We start from the raw sequence: 19,941 nt of genomic DNA, 5'->3' as shown, positions 1-19,941 counted from the left end.
TTTGTTCAATGTATGAAGAAATGGAACAGAAACATGCAGTATTCTCATGCGGCGTGCTGTAAGACTGTGAAAAATGATGCAATTTTTTTTTTTTAAAGATGCCGGTGAACCAAAAAGATGCACAGAGGGGAAAAAGGCTTTCCTTGTGATTTTCTTGTCCTAGAACAAACGACATTTCTGGCAGCACTGCTAGTTTATAAAAAGGTAATATCTCAGGTGTGTATCACAGAAAGAAAAGAGCCTTCCCAGAGCAACAATGTGCCTCGCAAGCAGAAGGTTTCTGCTTTAATACCTCACATTTTGAGTTATGTGAGACTTTCAGGATCTGCCTGAGCTAGATGGACCAAGAGTCTGATGTTGCCAAGAGCACCGTGCTTCCATTTTCTGGGCTCAATCTCTACCTCTTTGGTCTGGAGCCATCCTTTTCCCAAGGAGGGGCTGTAGCTCAGTGGCAGAGCATCTGCTTGGCATGCAGAAGGTCTCAGGTTCAATCCCCGGCATCTCCAATTAAAGGGACTAGGCAAGGTGGTGATGTGAAAGACCTCAGCCTAAGACCCTGGAGAGCCTCTGCCGGTCTGAGTAGACAATACTGACTTTGATGGACCAAGGGTCTGATTCAGTATAAGGCAGCTTCATGTGTCCATGTGTCATGTGAGGTCCCAACAACCCTTGTCTGAGAATTGCTCCAACAGGCTGAAAGGAGGTGGGATGAGCAGGAGAATAAGCAGGGGCAGACCACTCTGCATGATTGAATTCTAACTGAAATTGCCCACAAGCTTGGCCATGGAATGGTATAGTCCTAGCACCAAAAAGTCCAGAGACATGATTCGGCCAGGTGCAGCTGGAACTATAGCTGTTATTCTAAACATTCCAATCCAATCAAGGAGCTTTTAGCCAAAATACCTTGTTGTCTGGCCTCCGTCTGGCCTAACAGAGAGGATTTCCAGGGGAGCCAGCATGGTGTAGTAGTTAAGAGCGGTGGTTTAGAGTGGCGGAGTCTAATCCTGAGAACCGTGTTTGATTCCCCACTCCTCCACATGAGCGGTGGAGGCTAATATGGTGAAGTGGGTTGGTTTCCCCACTCCTACACACGAAGCCAGCTGGGTGACCTTGGGCAAGTTATAGCTCTGTTAGAGCTCTCTCAGCCCCATCTACCTCACAGGGTGTCTGTTGTGGAGAAGGGGAAGGTGATTGTAAGCCGGTTTGAGTCTCCCTTAAGTGGTAGAGAAAGTCGGCATATAAAAACCAACTCTTCATCTTCTTGCCTCGGCCTGTAACTGAGAGCTAGTGAGGCTTAGTGGTTACAGTGTCAGATGAGGATCTGAGAGACCCAGGTTCAAATCTCCACTCTGCCATGGAAGCTCGCTGTGGGTGACCTTGAGCCAATGACATACTCTCAGCCTAACCTACCTCTCAGGGTGAGGATAAAATGGAGGAGGGTTGTAAGTCACTTTGGGTGTCCTGCCCCCAAGGCTCTTTCAGCACTTGAAAAGGCACTGAGTGGGGACAAGAGTGCTGTGCTGTGGGTCTGATCAGGATCAGGCCCTCACAGCATGTTTAAAATCACTTTAAAATGGCGACGGTGTCCTCATGGAGGCCACAAGGACACTGTCGTATCTAGTTGGGCACTTAGCCAGGTGGTTAAAACCTATCCTGAAGCCCCTTTAGTCAAGAACAAGTGGCGGCAGAAAGAGGTTCTCTCTCTTACAATTTTCCCCACAATGAATCTGGACTCTAGAAGGAAAAGGGTTCATTCACACAGGCACGTGTCCAGTGTACATGTGTCTTCTCAAACACAAATGTGTACCACTGACTAAGTATAAAGGAATTTCAGATCAGTGGTATGGATCCCACAGATGGCTTTTGAGCCAAAAGATTTCTGTCTTTTTTTGCTTCCCCCTTCCTGCCGCAGATTAAAAATGCCTCCCCCCTCCCCAATGCTGTTCTTGTGGGGATAAGAGACCCCCCAGGAAGAGTAGGAGTAGGACTGAGAGATCTGCAGCAGTAGGACTGAGAGATCTGCAGCAGGAGGGGGTAAATTAGCAAAAATTGCCTTCTTCTTTCATCTGCAGAAGTCTTCTGCTGGCTCCAACACAGTGTACTTCCCCCCAATTTTTGGCCCTTCCATTTGACACTGGCATCTAATTATAGTGTGGGGTGTGTAATACAATGTAAAGTTAATTGCTTCATATCAGAACTGAACTGCAGTAATATGCTATGTGGTCACCTCAGAATTGTCAGCAGGAGTAAGATACCAGGTACAGATTCAGGGACAGGGGACCCAGATGCAGGGGAGCTAAGTACTCAACAGCTTAACCAAATACTATAAACTAAAGGCCTAGGGTTATAAATCTCAGGTTGTCACCTACTGTAAGACTATTTTATTCTGGTCCGCACAGTACAATTTAATTTCCTCATGTTTGTATATTTCAGTCATTCTTAAAATTAAAAAGCCTTAATTAGGATTAGATGGAACAAATTTGTTTTATGTACTTATATGTAGCAGGAATAAATACAGATTTACAGATTCTAGAGTGTGAATTTATCATCTTATATATGTTTCAAAGCTGTGAAATGATTTTTTTTCAAATGTAGTAGAAATAAGGTTTTCAAGAGCTGAGGGGGAGAATAATATTAATAGGGTATTACTGTATACAGCCCTGTGCTATACTGGGATGATGTTTCAAATAAACAGATTTCAATCTGATCGGTGCCAGGATGGGAGAACAGCTGGGTGCAGAATGCAAGTATATTATAAACAATAAAACATTTTAACTGATAATAATTTATACCTGATCTGCATTTTCTTGATCCACTGCTAATTTTTCCATCAGAGCTTCAACATCTATCGATTTCTTCTCCAGTACTGGCTCTAAAGCCGAAAGATCTAATTTCATTTTATCAACGAGTTCGTTTGTCTCTAATAGCTTGGTTAAGCCATTCTTCACACGATCCCGAGCCTGGAACATGGTAAGTATTATTAATGATATATTGATTACTTCTTTCAAAACGTCAAACAAGTGTTGCTGTATTAGATGCACAAGAAGAACTGATGTGAATTAACAAACAAGTGCTGTGTATTACACATCAGTAACACACCCTCCCCGGAATCCCAACTGCTGTTTTAAAAAGATTTTTAAAAAAAAAAAAACACCGAGCTCTCTAAAAGGAAGGGGGTGGGGGAGCCCAACCCTTGTTTTTAAAATCCTTTCTTCTGCTCGGAAAGAACTCTGAGGAAGCAGGAAGCATTTGAGTACCCGCCCCTTGATACATTGCTTTGTAATTGGCTGTAGTGCTTTCTGTGAGAGAAACGTTACTCCCCCAAGCTTCCGTGTCCCGAGCTTTGCCTTATGCATGGGGATTTCACCCAGGCTGATCTCAGAAGAGATTGAAGGACCGGGTTACTAGAGGAATGGGAAGTCCCAGGATTTTTGAGGGCTGGCCACGAGGTTATCTCTAATGGACGGAAAACTCATGCATAACTCCAAGGAACAACCGAGGCAGATCGGGGGCAAATGTGACTCCAAGTACCCATGCATAAATGACCTAAGTGACCCATCAAACTTTTAGCTTCAACACACTGACGTTTCTTTTAAGGACCAAAAAATCGTACTTCCCAACTTTATTGGTGCCATGATGCACCATAGCTACCAGATCCTCCTTTGTAATTTACCTAAACAGCCTGTTTAAACGGTGCATAACATCTACTACCTTTGGCCCTTGGCAGGCAAGGCACCACAAGATCCCATCACAGACAAGTCTTTTGACATTCCCAAGGATCAAATTTCTCACTACCAAACCACCCCAGCTATCTATCCCAAGAAGAGAATCCCGAGAGTACACCATTTTACAACAGGAACAGTTCCAGCAATTATGATGCCATTGTACCCTGAGACCTTCATTCTCCTCAACAGCAGAGGAGCTGGAAGTGGGATGCCTCTGGCAGGTCCAAGAAGACGTCGGAGTTACACAACTCCCTGCATCTCTCATCTTCTTCAGTTTAGCGACCTTCGCCTCAAGGGTATGCACTTTCTCCCTGACCGCCAGGATGTCATCGCACTGAGCCTACACCTACAATTTCTGCCCAAAGGCAGACAGTCACACAACGTGTGACAACTTGCGCAATACACTGAACAGCCCCCCCCCCCCGGTCCTTCTACCTTCATGACAGTCTTTTAACTTAAAGTGAAGGTATTTTGTTCAGGAGTGTGCTGGGTTTTCCCCCCTCCCCTTTCATCTGGCAACTCTAAATAAATAGGATTGGTATCTAAGGCATCCGTTTAATTTCCTCAGCTACTTTCATGGGCCACCTTCATGATAAAATTCAAATGTGTGAGTTTTCATCATTAAGCGCTAAATCTTTCAGGTGTGTAGAACAATTTTATTTCTTCATAAAGAGCCAGAATATGGCAATTCATCTTTGCTTTTGTTACTGAATACAAATGACCACAGGGGAAAGGACCTGTATCACATGTGGGTGGTGTGATTTTAGTGCTGGTGGTTACGGGTCAGATAAAAAGGGGAATTAACTAGGTATGTGGGCACTGCGGATTTCTCATAAAGTCCTCCGCAATATAAATCCAGCTGAAGAAAGCGCATGTCAAATCCATCTCTTAACAGGAAAAACAAACAACACTCAACAATGTATGCGCTGTTCTGAAAAGGAAGACTGCCAAGGGAAAACGAGGCACAATTCTAAGCGTAATGCAAATATTACTGGTAATAAAATTTAACCTACTGAAACCAGCTGCTTCCTTTTTTCACTTAGCATGGACAAGTAAAGATTGATTAACTCTAAATAGGAAGTTGGCGTCGTGTAGTAGCGTCGCCGGAGTTCAGCGTAGTATCGCTCTGCCATCTCTGTCACGCTCATGTGAATATCTACGCACATTATGGAAAGTTTCTCTTTCATCCTGTCACTTCCAAGGTCAACGGGCAGAAAAAAAGTTCTCGCTACAGAAAGCAGAGCTTCTTTGGGCCACTGGAAAAAAAGGGGGGGAACCTCAATAATGATCTCACCCATGTATTCAACACCAACATTTGATTTCTGTATTAATAATTATGATAAGCCTAAATTCTAGACAATGAAGGAATTTTCATAACTAAGCTTATCTAATAACTATTTGTTTTAATGTCTGTATTGTAATTAATGAAAAAGATTAGTCGACCAACTGTTTCATACAGCGTTATTATAACCAGGGCCAGTGTCAGCACAGAATCAGAGTTGGGACCACCAGGGTCATCTAGTCCAACCCCCTGCACAATGCAGGAAATTCACAACTACCTCCCCCCCCCCCCCCACATCCCAATACCTTGAGCTGGGGTAGCTGCCAGGTCTCAGGATTTCTGGCAGGGCCCGTTGCCTCCTACCTCACGCACCTTCCCTGATCCCCTTATGCACCCTTCTTCTCGCCCAACTCCCTTGCAAATGCTCTGCCACCCACGCTCCCAGCTTCCCCAGCATCACTGGGGAAGGGCATGCAGGAGGTGCTCCCAGGAGCACATGGTCCCAGTACCACTGGGAAAAGGGAGTGCAGGCAGTGGGAGGGTTAGTGAGCAGGCACATTGTGAGCATGTGGAGGGATAAGAAAGGAGGTATGAAAAGAAGAGGAGGAGGAGGAAGAGTTTGTTTCTATATGCCGATTTTCTCTACCACTTAAGGATCACACTGGCTTACAATCACCTTCCTTTCCCCCCCCCCCCGGCACAAAAGACACCCAGTGAGGTAGGTGGAGCTGAGAGAGTGTGACTAGCCCAAGGTCACCGAGCTGGCTTCATGTGTAGGAGTGGGGAAACAAACCCAGTTCACCAGATTAGCCTCTACCGCTCATGTGGAGGAGTGGGGAATCAAACCCGGTTCTCAAGATCAGAGTCCACCGCTCCAAACCACCGCTCTTAACCACTACAACCACTACTCAGCAGGGGGGCTGGTAGTGGGAAAAGAAAGGGAGGCTGGAAATTCTCTGCCCAGATCCCCCAAAACCTGGTTATAACAGAACTAGCATAGTACCCTGACATTCTACTACTAGGTTTGGGGTTCTTTGCTTCCCTTTTGAGTTCAGGAAGTGGCATAGCTCCATAAGTGTAACCTGTAATCAATGTGTACTTTCTTCCTATAGTGTTTCCAATGTGCTAAACCTGTGTGCGGTTTTTTTTGACTGACAAAACATTAAATAATGTACCTGCAAGAAGGACATTCATGCAGTTTACTGTAGTGTGAGCAGTGATATTTTTAAACTTTGTGCTTGTGTATGAATACAGGCACCTATGGATTGTTGGTGGAGTGAGATGAATATCTTGGGGGGAAATGGAAGAAACCTTTCAATTTAGCAAGTCTGTCAGGAAGTACAACCAACAGACTTGTCAGTTTCAAGCACTTTTTGAACTGACTGCCAAGTGACTGTCTAATAGTTCCAGAGGAACTTGACTCTTAGCATATAGTCAGATTTTACCTCTTTCATTCCAAGCAATTTAGCTTTTTTTTAAAAAGGCAGATAAGAGAGCTTTGTGCCAACCACATTTATGACAACTCTTTGTTTTAGTAACTTATATAGCATTGAAAATACTCAACAAACATGATTTTGTAACAACTCTGTAAGGTAAGTTAACATTATCATTACAAATTCTGATGGCAGTCTGAGAGAGGCTTGACTGTGACCAGGGAGTTCAAAAGAAAGGTGAGAACTGAACCAAGGAATTCCAGATTCGCAGCTCATTCTTAAAGCCACCATGCTGAGACTCAGTCCCACTATATCAGCTGGAAGGTGAAATTCTGAGGCTAACTTGTAGGTTCTTGTTGCTCAGGGGAGAAGGAAAACGAGCATTTTAAGAGAAGCAAAAGAAATATGATAACACTTTTGACTAAGCTAAGGATGTTGTCTGCCTCTTGTCAGCTGTAAAGAGTCTGGGGTATTTAAGGCTGGGCTAGAAAGCCTTTTACACTGTGGGAAAAATTTCAAAGACCTGGAACTAAAGTTCCCACCACCAAGTTTCTCTTAACAGCACAATTGTGATGTGAATTGAAAAAGAGAAACGTGCATGGAATTTCAAGGAAAGCAAAAACTAGCTTTTTTAGTCATCAAGTCGCAGCTAATTTATGGCGATCCCTGTAGGGCTTTTGAGGCAGCAGACATTCAGAGGTGGTTTGCCATTGCCTGCCTCTGCATAGCAACCCTGGTTTTCCTTGATGGTCTCCCATCCAAATACTTACCAAGGCTGACCTGATTTAGCTTCTGAGATCTGAAGAGATTAGGCTACCATGGGTAATCCAGGTCAGACTAGCATACATCTAGTTTAAAATGTAACGGTGAAATATTATTGAATGTAGTATCTGAAGAATCACTCAAAATATTTGGCTGGAGAGCCCAAGGCCAATATCTTACCATTTAAAGACAAGCAAATCGTGTTACATTTTATATGCCAATAAAGGTGCTGTTGTTGTTGTTTGTGTTACATTTTAATTATGTTAGAAGCTGTATGTTATACTGGACAATGAAGAAATTAACCATAAGCTTAACAAGGAAACAGTGGCTGAGGAGAGCCAGTCAGATATTCTTAAATAAAAATCCTGTGTTACTGCGACATCTTAACAAGAGTCTCTGATTGAAACTAGGTACCTGTACAAACCAATCGATCGTGCAACAATTCACAAGCGATGGAAACATGCGGCACCGTGCTCGAAAAGCATCTCCGACAGGACTCATGCACAGGACAATGTGCAGCTTCTGGCGGACGCGGTTAATGAAATACCGAAATACCTGAGGAAAGGCCACCCCAAGTATTAATTCGAGGACAAGAAGAAAGCAAGGATAATGAGGTTGTTAGCACAAATAAAATCTAGTGCGCTTGTAAACTGTAACAAATGGCTGCTAGCTGGTGGGGAAATAGGCTGTGTGACTGAACGGGCTATTTCCCTCTCACGCCCCTAGAATAAATCTCTGATATTGGCTGAGAACAGCAGCGGCATAAGAAGTAATTTCCTCTTCCTTTAGGAGCTGATAATTACACATGTATAACATGCACCATAATTTCAGTTTCTCTGTCTGCAGCAAAAATTATTCAAATAATGCCTTAAAATAATATTTGAACTGTTTCTATTACCTCATCCCTATTACCCTCTGGTATACCAGCTTCTTTTGCTTTGGGTCTGGTAGCTGCCATAACAAACTCCAGTTCATCCTTTTCAAATAGATTAGGTACCTCGCCAGAATTCAGAATGTTGTTTATGTCTTCTAGAAACTCCTCTACAACGATCTGTAAAAAGTTTTATGGATAACAGTCGTCACAAAAGAGAGTTATGGAATTTAAAAAACACTAAGTTCAGGGGGAAAAAATACTAGTTTTTTCTAGCTTACTAGTGAACTACTAGTATGCATCATGAGCAACACACTTTATTCGCTTTAAAATAAAGATCGTATTTTATAAACATTGGTTTCAAATCCTAATCCAGTCGCTCACATACAAAAGAGGTACTGTGGGCCTCAAACAGCCAGAGACAATAGATAAGAATTCTGTTCCTATCCACATTACAAGACAAATTGTAATGTTCCGAAATAACAGGCATGAAAATAAACTCAATGGCATGGATGCCAAGATGCTGTTCAGAGGGATGGAATGACAGGAGGGGAGGACGACATCTGCCAAATCCACCCTTCCTGCTGTAGACTCCTATTTTGTCCCTCACACGCACTTCCTGTGGGTCCAGTCTGGGGGGTAGAGAAGGATATACAGTCTGGGGGGCAGAGAAGGATCAAGTGGGAAGGAAGGTGGGGAAGCAGTCTTCTTCAAGGGAGACTTCTCTGGGGCTGCTTAGGACCCAAGTCAATGTGTTCTTTTCCTATAGTATTCATTTGGCCTATTTGTGTATTTATTTAATCCGAAGTTGTGTTCCACCCTTTGGCCTTCAACGGTAGAAGAAGAAGAAGAGTTGGTTTTTATATGCAGACTTTCTCTACCACTTAAGGGAGACTCAAACCGGCTTACAATCACCTTCCCTCCCCCTCCCCACAACATACATCATTTTAAAACGATTTAACTGATTTATTTGAGCAGTCATATGTGCAGCCAGACATATGGGTTCAGAAGAGCTTCATTCAGAACTTTCTTGAGCTAAGTTTATAAAGTCTGGTTTTTTTTAAAAACACCAAGAGACTCTACCATCAAGGGACTGCTGCCGTGCTTCCATCCTTTCCTTTTCCTTCTCTGCTCCTATGGCCCATAGGTCCTGAGCAGTTATTTCTTAGAGGAAAACTTGATGGAGAGATATTTGGCCACGGCCAATGTTATGTTTTGATCTCTATCCTTCAGCAAAAAGGGGACTATTTTGTCTTTTGTTATGGGGGGCAGGAATTCTCACCAATATGGGGGCAATCCATTTATCTTGGTGGTGTTTAAAGAGGGGGTATTCCAACATCTTATGAGATGTGTCAAATTTTCTTTGTATTGCATGGACAAAATCTGTCAGAATATGGTAGATTTCTATGTCTTCCATTTAATACTGCTGAGGGTGCAGCATTTAAATGGGCAAGCATAAAGGCCGTTCAGAAGGAAGGGACTGTCAGGTTGTAGAAGTACAGCGGAGTTAGCAAAGGGGGGGGGGGAATGCCAAAGAAGTGAGTTGAACATACTCTCCGGGCACACATTGTGGAGCTATAGCGGTCTAATTCTTTTATGAATCTCTTAATAGTTAGCATAGATTTCCTTTTCCTCATATTTAGTAGGGTATATGCTTCCAAAAATTTCCAAAAGATCTTTGTGTAGGCACAGAACCCATATGTATGCTTGCAGTGAGACCACAACAAAGAATGTATACATTAAAAATACATCTATACCTTGTAAAACCAAACTCAATCCTTATTCTTCCAAATAAATGCCATAGTTCATATGAAATTATTAAAAGTATTAATTTCCCCCAATTCCTAAAACTGCAACAGGTTTGAGGGAGCAGGAGCTGCAGGCATCAGGCAAATAGGATAAAGAGCTTCAAATTGAGGATTACACTAGGAGTGAGGGCTTGGAAAGAGGTGAAACAATAAAAGTGCACAGTTCATTCCAAATATATATTTCAAAAATGTGATGTCTTTAAACATAATCACAAAACCTATTATTTATAAAGCTATTTTATGACTACTTTAATGTTACTCATAAGGTCGTTCAGACCCACAGTATATGGATGGTCCTGGATTCAGTAGGGTTGCCAGCTCCGGGCTGGGAAATACCTGGAGATTTGGGGGATGGAGTCTGAGGAGGGTGGGGTTTAGAGAGGAGAGGAACTTCAGTGTCATAGTCCAATTGCCAAAGCAGTTATTTCCTCCAGGGGAACTGATTTCTATCATCTGGAGATCAGTTGTAATAGCGGGAGATTTCTAGCCACCACTTGGAGGTTGGCAACCCTAGGATTCAGTGAGCCCCGAGACACAAACTGCAGCATGTGCTTCTAACCAGCCCTGCTTGTTATGATGGCTGTGAGATTCTCTCACAGATGAAAACCTAACAACCAGCAGCTCATACTCTCTTAATTTGAGGTGTGATTATTGTAATGTGCTTTATACAAGGCCACCCTTGATGATCATTCGTGATGATGACTATGGCCTAAATTGTTTGGGCCCTGTCTATGTTTCACTACAACTTTAAGGAAGGTCTGAGAAGTCTCTCTTAAGTATACCATCTATGTGCCAAATCAGGTCAAGTGCAGAGAGACATCCTCAGTAGCTCCACACAATTCTGGAGTTCTATTTCCCCGGAGATGCTTGGTCTGTATGTTTTCCAGGAGCAATGTAAGATACTTTGGTGGTAAGAAAGGGCATTTTTACTGACCCTGAGCTCTTGAGTGGGATAAGGAATAAGCACAAAAGGGTGGATAAGAATCTGCACATGCAAATTACTGTAAATGAAAACACGCTTCAACATACAGCTGTATGTTCCTCCGTAATAACAGGCAGAAAGCATCTCATGTTTCTCCTCAGACAGAAATGGGTTGAGAATTGAAATTACAAAGTGTTCCTGATATTGTTCAGGCTTTCATCACTATTATGGCAATGTCTGCAAAATACCTGTTCAAAGGTTAAATTTCTACAAAGCCTGTAAAATGTAGGAAAAGCTTGGAAGTCAAAAGATTAAGCAATGCACCTAGGTAATCTCTTCAAGTATATTTTTGAAAAAAGCTCTTTCCGCCAGGAAAGTATTGCTGCTGTTTTTTTATACTATCACAGGGCATTCTGACAATTAATTTTAACCTGTTCCTGGAATGTTTATCTCATTATTCAGTGTTATATTCCATAGCAGCTGTATGCAATTCCATTCACCATACATAATTAACTTGTTCAGATGGAGTGTGACTCTGCACAGTGTGGTTGCACATTCCACCATGATCTTCTCTTCTGTTGTAATTCGGGCAAGCTGCTGAGTTTCTGCAAGCTCTCCGAAATCACTGAAATGCTGTAAAAATGTATCCGTCTACCCAGGAAAACGGTGTAAAGGGAACACAACAGTGCTCTCTCTTTTCAAAAGGATGCTGGATTCAACTGAACGAACGATTCTTGGACTATCAAGGGCTGATTCAGAAGAGTTACAGTGGTAATTATCAAACGATAGTCTTATCGCTTCGTAAGCCTGTCTCTCGCTAAGTACTGTTTATGTTAAAAACTTTAATCCAGGATAGATAACCAGTGTCAACCATTTCACACAAGTAGGATGTTTAATGGCAGTTGCAATAATCTTCTGAGAAACTGGATTTTGTACATGAGCTCTCCTGGAGTAGCTGCACAGTCGCATCTGCTTCTGGACTCATTACTAAAATTCTACCTGATTCATTCAGAATATTTCCAATCTGGGAATCACGATGCTGAAACCGGTGTCAAGTGGTGGAGGACAAGCCCCAGGAATGTTACGTCCTCTTTCCCTCACTCTTAGTTCCTGTTGATGCTTGTTTCAATATTCTATGTGACCATTACCAACTCAGGCTAAAATGAAATAGGATACCACTCCTTTTACTGAACCCATCTTTAGTCAGGGTTGTGAAAGGGAGTTCAGGGGATCCTCCTTTTAACAGGGCTTCAAGAATTAGACAATAACATCTATTGAAGATAGGTGAGCAAAAGAGGGACAGAGTGAAATGACCAACCCTGTGACTGACACCTTGGGTATTATACTTACAGTGCCATCCTATGAAATCAGTGGGTTTAGACTGGAGTAAACTCTGCATGGGTTTACATTACTACAGTAGTACAATTGTATTGGACTTTGCAGTTGGTCCCACAGCAAGTAAACCAATACAAATTGAAAATTAAAGGTATTCCTGCTTAGTAATATAAATGCCTTTTAAACGTTAATTGTTTATTGCTTTCAATTGCGGTCTTATGGTGACTTATAAGGTTTTAACAGTTTGAATTTCTGGGCTGGATCTCAGCAGAAGGTGCCAACAGATCTTTCCTGTGTTCCCCTCCCCGAAGCAGTCTTTTACAACCCCAGGAAAAACAGAGTTTCACTTACCTGTAACTGTTGTTCATCTGGTGGATCTTCTATGCAGGCACACATTGGGAGTGCACAGGCGCAGGCCAGCCACGGATAAGATTGGTCAGTGGTTCTTGTAGGTTATCCGGTTGGTGTGACCGTGGTCTTGGTATTTTCTTTCCTGGTGTTTCGCCAGCAGCTGTGGCAGGCATCTTCAGAGGAGTAACACTGAAGGAGTGTCTCTCAGTGTTACTCCTCTGAAGATGACTGCCACAGCTGCTGGCGAAACGTCAGGAAAGAAAATACCAAGACCACGGTCACACAGACCGGATAACCTACAAGAACCAATGAACTCTGACCGTGAAAGCCTTCGACAAGATTGGTCAGCTTCTAGCAAAATCTAAAAGAGAGTGCTCCCCCTCCCCTTGGGGCATGCAATCTCCCTGCCCACAGTTACATGACCCAAGGAGGAGGGAGCACTCTTCCCTCCAGTTCTCCAACCTGCCACCACGGAACCAACCACTGGTCTAGCGGAGAGGTCCCACAGCGGGGAAGGAGGGAGGGATGTGTGCCTGCATAGAAGATCCATTAGATGAACAACAGTTACAGGTAAGTGAAACTGTTTTTCATCTGCGTGGCTTCTATGGAGTCCCACATTGGGAGAGTAGCAAGCTCACTTACCAGGACGGTGGGTGTGGGACAGTCACCGAAATAAAGACCGCAGAACGGCACGTCCCACGGCTGCATCTCTTGCCGAGTCCACATCCATAGCATAGTGTTTCATAAACGTAGAGGGCGTGGACCAGGTAGCAGCCTTACAGATGTCCCGGAGATCTATCTTAGAGGAAAAGGCAATGGAAGCCGCATATGCTCTGGTAGAATGCGCTTTGATCATAGGGCACTCCTGGTGAGCAAACTCATATGCCATTTTGATGGTTGACGTGATCTACCTCGAGAGGGTCTGAGGAGAAGCACGACGACCCTTGCGGTGTCCGCCGAAGCAAACAAAAAGGTTGTCATCTTTACGGAAGTTCTGAGACCTTTTAATGTAAAAAAGAAGGGCTCTGCGGACATCGAAGGAATGTAATGCTCTATCAGCATCAGAGGATGGGTGAGGGGGAAACACGGGAAGGACAATGTACTGTGTAAGGTGGAAGGCTGAAACAACCTTAGGTAAAAAGGAAATCTTAGGCTTCAATACTACCCTACCCGAGTGGAACTTAGTATAAGGAGGGGAATGTGACAGTGCTGACATGTCGATCACCCTCCTTGCTGAGGTAATGGTGATTAGAAAGGCCGCCTTGAACGATGGTAAGGCCAATTCGCAAGTAGCTAATGGCTCAAACGGAGGTCTCATGAGTTGTGAAAGGACTAAGGAGAGACTCCACTGGGGAACTGGTGGAGTGACAGGAGGGTACAAGTTATTGAGACCCTTCAAAAACCTTTTGGAAAGGGGATGAGAAAAAACTGAGAAGGAGTCAATATCCGGATGAAAAGCCGATATTGCGGCTAAATAAACTTTAATGGAAGAATTAGATAAGCCATCATCTTTGAGGGATAGAAGGTAATCAAACACAACAGACAGTGGGCAATTGATTGGTGAAATATTTTTAACCTTAGCCTAATCAGAAAAACATCTCCATTTAGTGTCGTAGGACCGCCATGTGGAAGACTCTAACGAATGCAGCAGAACCTTGGCTACCCTGTCGGACCACTGCCCTGGGGTAGCACCCTCCAGGCCGCAAGCTGCAGGTCCGGGGGGGAGTGGGAGGGATTCCTCGGAAGAAGAATGTAAGTCCCTTGTGCAAGTGACATGAGCACTGCAAACCACGACCTCCTGGGCCAAAACGGAGTGACAATGATGGCATCTGTCTTGTCATGGTTCATCTTGGCTAGGGCCTTGTGAAGTAGAGGGAATGGGGGAAAGAGATAAAACAGAGCCCCGTTCCAAACTGCCTGAAAGGCATCTCCCACTGAGCCTGGGCTGGCTCCCGCCCTCGAATAGAACCTGGGACACACTGAGTTGAGGTGTGTGGCAAAAAGGTCTATTTGCGGATAACCCCAATGGCGGAATATTTGGTGGAGACAATCGCTGCTCAGGGTGAGCTCATGCGCTTGATTGGGAAGGCGACTTAGAGTGTCTGCTAGTGTACTGCTCTTGCCCGCAATGTGAATTGCTACGAGAGTAGCGCGGTGAGCTATGGCCCATTCCCAGATGTCGCTGGCTTCCTTGGAGAGCAAAACGGACCCTGTGCCGCCCTGCTTGTTTATATAGAACTGGGCGGTGGAACTGTCTGTGGCGATCTGAATGTGCTGTCCATCCAGGTGCTCTGTGAATGAAGACAGAGCAAGATGGATAGCAAGCAGCTCCAACAAATTGATGTGCAACCTGGATTCTAGGGAAGACCAAGTACCCCGGGCCGTAAGGTCACCACACTGAGCTCCCCAGCCTGACAGGGAAGCGCCTGTGAACAGATACCTCTGAGGAGAAGGGCAATGAAAGGGGACACCTGAGAGGATGTTGGCATCGTGCGCCCACCATTGCAAGGAAGAAATAACATATCTAGGGATGGAAAGGCGTTTGTATTGGGGATCAACATTGAGCCTGAACACCCGGAGGAACCAGTTTTGGAGCGGGTGCATACAGAGCCTCGCAAACTCCACCACGGCTGTAGTAGAGGCCATGAGGCCTAACAATTTCTGTATATGATGGGCCGTTTGAAACCGTTTTTTTGTGTGAATTTAGCCACCATTTTTTGGATGGCGTGAGCCCTCTGTACAGGGAGGAAGGCTCTGGCTTGGACAGCATCCAACTGTGCCCCAATGAAGGTTTGTATTTGCGCAGGTACAAGCTTAGACTTAGAAAAATTAACCAAAAGACCCAGATTGTTAAGGACTGAGAGGATTAAGTCCACCTGTGTGGCCAATTCCGATTGTGAAGGACCCACTACCAACCAATCATCAAGGTAGGGAAATATTACGCAACCCTTCAGAGCAAGGTGGGCTACCACCACTGCAAGACACTTCGTAAATGTCCTGGGGGCTGTGGACAACCCAAAGGGTAACACATTGTATTGGTAACATTTTCCATTGCATTCAAACCGTAGGTATTGGCGACACTCAGTATGTATTGCGATGTGGAAATAAGCGTCGCGGAGATCTAACACCACGAACCACATATGTTTATCCAGGAGGGGAAGCACTTCTGGGAGAGTGAGCATACGGAACCTCCTGGTCCTAATAAAGGCGTTAAGGTCCTGGAGATCCAGGATAGGGCGCTTCCCCCCTTTTTTATCCACAAGAAAAAAGCGGGAGTAAAACCCGTGATTCCGTTCCAAAGGTGCAACCTCTGAAATGGCTCCCTTAGACAGGAGAGTGGTAACCTCTTGTACAAGTAGGTCTGGGGCCAGTGAAAGGAAGCGGCCCGTGAGCCTGTGTGGAGGTAACATATCAAATTCTATGAAGTAACCAACGTTTATTATTTTGAGAACCCAAACATCAGTGGTAATAGCAGACCATGAGTGGTAGAAAGCCGACAGGCGATCAAGAAAGCAAGCAGACACATCTAGTCATGCCTGCTTCGGTTTGTTGAAATAGCCGGGAGACCCTCTGGGGCCTTTACGGACCCTGGGTTTGGGTGGGAACTTCCTGTCCTGTTGCGGGCAGGGAAAGGACAGGCGGAAGGAGGGTTGTTGGAAGGAACCCTGGAGACGATATGGGCGGGAAGATTGGTTGGCTTGACAGCCAAAATAACTGCCGTGAGTCAGCCTGAGAGTTACTCTTCAGAAGAAGAGGAGGCAGCAGAACAAGCCCTCACTCCCTCTGAAGAGATAACACTGGAACAGCAAGACGGGGCCTCTGAGCCAGAAGACCGGCCGGCTGAAACAAGAGAACAGGAACAGGGAAGAGAAAGCCTTTCATCTTCAGGGTCTTCTCCACCAGTGGAGAGAAGAAGAGTAAAAGGTAGAATGGAACTGCAGCAAAGGAGAAAGTCGGTCCGGCTTTTGGACAAAAGACGTAAGTTGGCGCAGGAGGAATCAGAGTCTGAAGCCGACAGTTGAGCTGAAACACCTGGAGAGTCACGAAGGCAATATAAGCAAGACTGACGGTTAAGTGCCTCGTGGGAGCAATGTTATTGCATGCCGTCTGTCTCTTATCTTGAGAAGCTTAGTTTGGAGTCCTGTTTGCTGTGCTGTTGAACTTGGAAGAAAGCCGTGGCCTGCAGCCAAGACCTTAAGGGCGAGGAGCTTGTGTCTGTCTGTGACCTTGTTCCTGTATAGTGAGTATACTGTTTCTGTCCTTATTAAGGAGCTGCCGGCCCCTCCCGGCAAGAGTAAAATACGCGTCAGGCTCTGCTTCCTTCAGCACCGATCCATTGCCATGTGGAAAGCAGAGACTCAGACCTGCCTGTACGCAACAATAACGCCGCTTAAAATCAGAGGCTTGGGGAGCAATCCCTAAGGATTTGGCATTTGTTTTGTTCTTTTTCAAGCGATCCAGGAAAGTATCAGTTTGGTTGCTGAACAAGGATGTCCCTTCAAAAGGAAGGTCCTCAATACGGGCTCGAGTGTCATAGGGGAGAGCAGACTGGTGCAGCCAGGCATGCCGGCAAATGACAATGGCAGAGGCAATGGCTTTACTAGGGGAATCCGCCACATGGTGTGCAGCTGGAAGCTGTTGCCTTGCAAAGGACATGCCTTCGGGCTGAATGGTTACTGCCGAGGGCGTTGATCGTCGGGAAGGATGGAGATTTGAGGGGGATATACGATCCCAGAGGGAGTACTGATACCTGGCCATGATGGCAAGGAAATTGGAAATGCGGAGGCCCACCGCAGTGGAAGTGTAAATTTTTCTGGCAAGGGTATCTAGTTTACGGCCTTCCTTATCCTGCGGGGAGGAGTGTGCTCCAGATGTATATTTACCAGGGAAAGCCTCCACTATTACGGAATTAGGAGGGGGATGCTGGTAAAGAAATTCTCCACCTTCCCTGCAAATCTGTAAAGATTCTCTACTCGTTTGGTGGAAGAGGGGACCGAAGCAGGCTTAGCCCAGTTGTTACGGATCACTTCCAGAATGCTCTTTATCATAGGAAGGGCCACGGGGCCTACGTCAGGGTTATAGAGGATATCCATAATATCATCTATAAGGCTGGAGTCCTCCGGCTTAAACTCAATTTTGAGAGCTTTTGCCATGCGAATGACCTGCTCCGCATATAAACGGACATCTCCCGTAGGAGAGAGTGGCTTAGAGTCCCCAACAGTGTCCTCGGGAGAGGGAGCTGATGTGCGGGATTCCTCATCCTCATCAGGGGAGTAGGAGGCGTCATACTCGGATGGATCAGTGTCCCTTGACATAGAAGGAGACCTGGAGAGGGGAGGCTTGCGAAGCAACTCTTGCCTTGGACGAACGGAATCCTTGGAAAGATCATTAGGACGACGAGACGGTGTGTGTTGACGCCGACGAGAGCCTCCAGAAGGCGAGCGGGACCGGGAGCATCGGTGACGACGACGACGGTCGACCAAAGAACCCGAGTAGACGGAAGGAGTAGGATATCGGCGTCGAGAAACCTCTCAATGCCGATGAGAGGGAGACTGGCTCCTAGAGGAGTAGCAGCGCCTCTGACTGATCGGACTGCGTGAATGAAGTGAACGGCTATGTCCGGTGTTTGGCTGTTTGGATGAAGAACGGCGAGGTTGAACATCTGTACCAAGTGGATGAAGTGAACAGCAATGTCCGGTAACTGACTGTTTAGATGATGACTGGTGTTGTTGAACAGCTGGGGTACGTGAGCAGGATGAACGGCTATGACCTGAAGAAGACTGTCTAGATGAAGACCGATGAGAGTGGGAGCGGCAAGAAATGGATCGACTGGATCGGCCCTGACGGCTCCGACAGGACGAACGGCTCTGACGATGGGATCGACTCCGACGAGAAGATGAACGGCATCTGCAGGAAGCGGATCGACTCCGACGATCGGCTCGGCGTCGAGAAGAAGATCGACTCCAATGGGTGGATTGAAGGGACTTCGGTGACCTCGAAGGTGATCGACGCCGAGGTGATTTAGAGCGGGAAGCATGGTGTGATAAGCCGCGGCAGCGGCCATCTTGCGAAACCGGAGCAATAAACTTTGCTGGCCAAATAACGACGGAGGAAGGCTTCTTAGAAGGGCCAACTTTTTTGGACTTTTTTGTAGTGGGTCCTACATCGAGTTGGGACTTACTGGTCGAAGTACCCGGTTCAGCAGAACGACCTCATGGGCGAAGCGACTCTTTGTAAAGATGAGAAAGTAATTGAGTCGACCAAACCCTCAAGGCCTTGTTGGTGAATTTGGAGCAACTTTTACAAGTTGCTGGAATGTGGCCTTCCCCCAGACAAAGGAGGCATTCAGTGTGGGAATCATTCTTCGCTATCTTAGTACCTCACACACTACATTTCTTGAAAAGTGGAGCTTTTTTGGGCTCCATGGCGGCAGAAAGAGAACTGGAAGAGTGCTCCCTCCCCCTTGGGTCACGTGACCGTGGGCGGGGAGATTGCATGCCCCAAGGGGAGGGGGAGCACTCTCTTTTAGATTTTGCTAGAAGCTGACAAATCTTATCCGTGGCTGGCCTGTGCCTGCATAGTCCCAATGTGGGACTGCATAGAAGCCACGCAGATGAAAGTTAAATTCCCAGGGTCATGGGACATGGGTGAACTAATAATAAGCACATGGGCTGGGAGCTACAGCTGGGATAGAGAAAGGGAATAAATCCCCTTCTCCCACTTCCATCAACGCATCTCTGCTCATGGAAGAGGCAGGAGAGTTATCAATTTTGCCCCCTTCCCACTACAATGTCCTGAGCCTTGTGACAAGTAGTCTGCGTGGGTCCCCACAATCATTTTATATGCCCGTTGCTCAGTAGTAGAGTATCTGATTGGTATGCAGAAGGTCCCAGGTTCAATCCCTGGCATCTCCAGTTAAAGGGACTAGGTAAGTAGGTGATGTGAAAGACCTCTGCCTGAGACCGTGGAGAGCCGCTGCTGGTCTGAGTAGACAATACTGACTTTGATGGACCAAAGGTCTGGCTCAGTATAAAGCAGCTTCGTGTGTTCAATCATGAGAATAAATTTTCCCAGTCAGGAAGCCCTGCTGGGGGCAGAGGGGAACACAAGAAGAAAATGGCTCCTCCTGCAGCAGACATTTTGTAGATGCACCTACCACGCTGTGTCAGAATACTTAAGGAGCCTACAAACTCAAAAACGTTGCGGACCCTTTATTATGGAATACCCTCAGTCCTGCTGCAAGCAGAGATGAGCCATGGGAATTCTCTTTGTGGATGACGTTGTGTTGCATTCATATGTCCCTATTCCTAGTCACCACACTGAGGGCTGACTGCTCAGTGGCAGAGTCCATACTTTCAAATCACAGGGTTGCAAGTTTAATCCCATCTGCAGCTATCTTTTTAAAGGGGATTTTAGGAACCAGGGTTAGGATACACCTTGGAGACCTGTTCC

At 45.5% G+C, this 19,941-nt stretch overlaps 1 protein-coding gene across 1 annotated transcript in view; it reads right to left on the bottom strand.

The window, feature by feature from the left end:
• DNAH6 (dynein axonemal heavy chain 6) overlaps positions 1-19,941 on the bottom strand; it is a 258,559-nt gene that overhangs the window by 128,828 nt on the left and 109,790 nt on the right. The window contains exons 40-43 of the mRNA XM_056849234.1: positions 8,101-8,253; positions 7,617-7,757; positions 4,739-4,981; positions 2,793-2,960 (exon numbers count right to left, since the gene is read on the bottom strand). Of these exons, the coding sequence (XP_056705212.1) occupies positions 2,793-2,960; positions 4,739-4,981; positions 7,617-7,757; positions 8,101-8,253 (705 nt within the window). The remainder of the gene's footprint in view (positions 1-2,792; positions 2,961-4,738; positions 4,982-7,616; positions 7,758-8,100; positions 8,254-19,941) is intronic.

The sequence above is a fragment of the Euleptes europaea genome, chromosome 4, assembly GCF_029931775.1.
Source record: "Euleptes europaea isolate rEulEur1 chromosome 4, rEulEur1.hap1, whole genome shotgun sequence".
Taxonomy (NCBI): domain Eukaryota; kingdom Metazoa; phylum Chordata; class Lepidosauria; order Squamata; family Sphaerodactylidae; genus Euleptes; species Euleptes europaea.
This window is presented reverse-complemented; position numbering and strand designations above follow the sequence as displayed.